Consider the following 2,229-nt stretch of genomic DNA (forward strand, 5'->3'; position numbering starts at 1 on the left):
CCCCCCCCCCCCAAAAAGCGATTTGGCCACTAATACGAGTATCTTCTAAATGATCTTACGGGGAATCGCTCTGGGCGCCCTCGTCGTCGGCGTTACAGATATCCACGGGGACGGTGAACCTCTTCCTCCCACCGATAAACCAATCCCCAAGGGCGACGAGAAGGACAAACCCCACGACGGGACCCCCGTAGTTCATAGTCTGGGCGTTGACGGGGACGACCGCGGGGAAGGGGAGCCAGATACTGATGAAGACAGCGTAGCTGACGGCGAGGAAGTTTATAGGGAGCCCGAGCCCGCGCGGTAGTTTAAAGGGCCCGTAAGGTACGGGGAAGCCTCGTATCTTATGGATGATAAAGAAGATAATCGGGATAATGTAGCTGATGTAGAGGGCTAGAGTGTTTAGCGACAGGATGGCGAAGAAGGCTGTTGTACTGCCGATATTGATGAGATTGAGGACCATGACGATAGTCGCGATCAAAAGGAGCGAGTTCAAGGGGATACGCAGCTTAGGGTGGACCTAAAGGAGTGAGAATATTAAAAAAATTGATCGGTATCAAGGTTGGAGTTAACCCCTTTGGTGGTGTGGGATCGACGTGGGCTGACTTACAATGCTGAAGAATCCAGAGAACGGGAGGCCCTTGTCTTTCGCGAAGGCCCAAGTCAGGCGGGACACGGAGGCAAGAGTACTGAAGACGGCGACCACTCCAATGAACAAGACCAAGGTCATCATCGCCGTGGTGGCCCCTTTAGAGCCCGTCGCGTTGTACAGCATCTGGATAATCGGATAGACGTAGGGGGTCTGGGATACGGCGACTGGGTCGCCAATGGTAAAGAGAATGGTGATGATAATGCCCCAGGTCATAACTCCGTTAATGAGCGTGCTCAAGGCCATACTTTGTGGTACGCGGAGAGATGCGTCCTTGACTTCGGCACCTGGATGGAAGAGTGAGCTTGGATCCTACGTGTTCGACAAGTCTTCATACTCATATGCAACACTCCGTCAAACCCTATTGGAATATCAGCAACCATCCTGCCTCCTGTTCTGTGTGCAAACAGCCCATACCTGCTAAAGGAAAAGCGCCAGACAAGAGACCAATGCACCATGATACGCCACCATTCGAGTAGCCACTAAGATTGGTATTGGTCTCGGTGAAGACGTAAGCGGCGGAACTTCGCGGCGAGAGAACCACCAGGACGATGATGAAGGTGACGAAGAGGCCGACATGTACAACACCTCCCAAGATTTCCACAGGAGCCAGAAGCTTTCGAGCAAAGATGTTGCACAAGAGAGGCAAGGCAAGGATGGACCAAGCTAGGAGAGTCCCGTGCCACCCTTTCGGGATGTACGAGTCGACGTTGAGAATAATGAGACCTTGGAGAATGGTGCCTTCGAGGAAACAGACTTGGGTGCAGACGGCAATCCATGCAAAGACCTGTATCGATATTAGAGGCGCGTCCACTGGTTAGGAATGACTTCTTACGGTGATCCATCCTCGAGAGTCAAGTCAGCTGGGTTGTCAACGCAAACTCACGACACAAGCAACATACCTTGTAGCAAGCTCCAGAAGGCGGGAGACATAAACCTCTTCGGGGCGTACAAGGCAGTCCAGCGATACTGAGCGCCAACGACTGGCGTTCTGGAAACCGGTCAACGGCAAGAATCGTCACGTCTCTGGAGAACACATACATGGATGCCATCTCACCCAAGGATAACGCCAATGCTACAGATCCGATGATACATAGAAGGGAGCCCCAGACCAGAGCGGTTGGACCTCCATTGAGCAGCCCAGCGCCGAAAGCCACGGCTACCGCTTCCCACGACGATTGTAAGAGTGCTGGGAAGGCGACAGCCGGGAGACGAGTAATGTACCGCTGTTGCAGAGGTCAATCAATGCCCGAGGCGAACCCAGTTGGGAAGGTAAACACAGAACGTACGTCGAGCGTTGGGACTGCCCGCACTTCTCTTCCTTCGACCGTAGAAGCTTTGACATTGCCGTCCTTGCGGTAACTGTCGACATGCTCGTCCCGGCGGTACATCTCAAACTCATTGAGGCTCATGTTTGCGGCTCGCCGAATTGCAAGAAAAAGCGCAATGAAAGGGTGCTGACTGGAGGCTGAAAGGTCGGCGGGGGGTGGAAAATGGGAAAGAACACTCGTGGCAGACGAGAAACGTGGGAAAGGAAGACACTCAGCGCTGGGCCCTCTTTCCGCTGGGTAGTAGCTAGGGGG

The 2,229-nt window shown here is 53.6% G+C and overlaps 1 protein-coding gene across 1 annotated transcript; it reads right to left on the reverse strand.

Moving 5' to 3' along the window:
• Nucleotides 1-55: 55 nt before the first annotated feature.
• Nucleotides 56-2,121, reverse strand: PV07_12840 (uncharacterized protein; the record flags this gene model as incomplete). Its single annotated transcript, XM_016400409.1, has 8 exons — nucleotides 1,936-2,121; nucleotides 1,688-1,872; nucleotides 1,549-1,637; nucleotides 1,482-1,492; nucleotides 1,064-1,433; nucleotides 984-1,007; nucleotides 608-933; nucleotides 56-517 (listed from the first exon to the last, which is right to left on the reverse strand). Exons 1-8 carry the CDS (start codon nucleotides 2,056-2,058, stop codon nucleotides 56-58), a joined length of 1,590 nt encoding a protein of 529 aa, XP_016241945.1. The 5' UTR covers nucleotides 2,059-2,121.
• Between the last annotated feature and the right edge of the window lie 108 nt (nucleotides 2,122-2,229).

The sequence above is a fragment of the Cladophialophora immunda genome (assembly GCF_000835495.1).
Source record: "Cladophialophora immunda strain CBS 83496 unplaced genomic scaffold supercont1.199, whole genome shotgun sequence".
In the NCBI taxonomy this organism is placed as follows: domain Eukaryota; kingdom Fungi; phylum Ascomycota; class Eurotiomycetes; order Chaetothyriales; family Herpotrichiellaceae; genus Cladophialophora; species Cladophialophora immunda.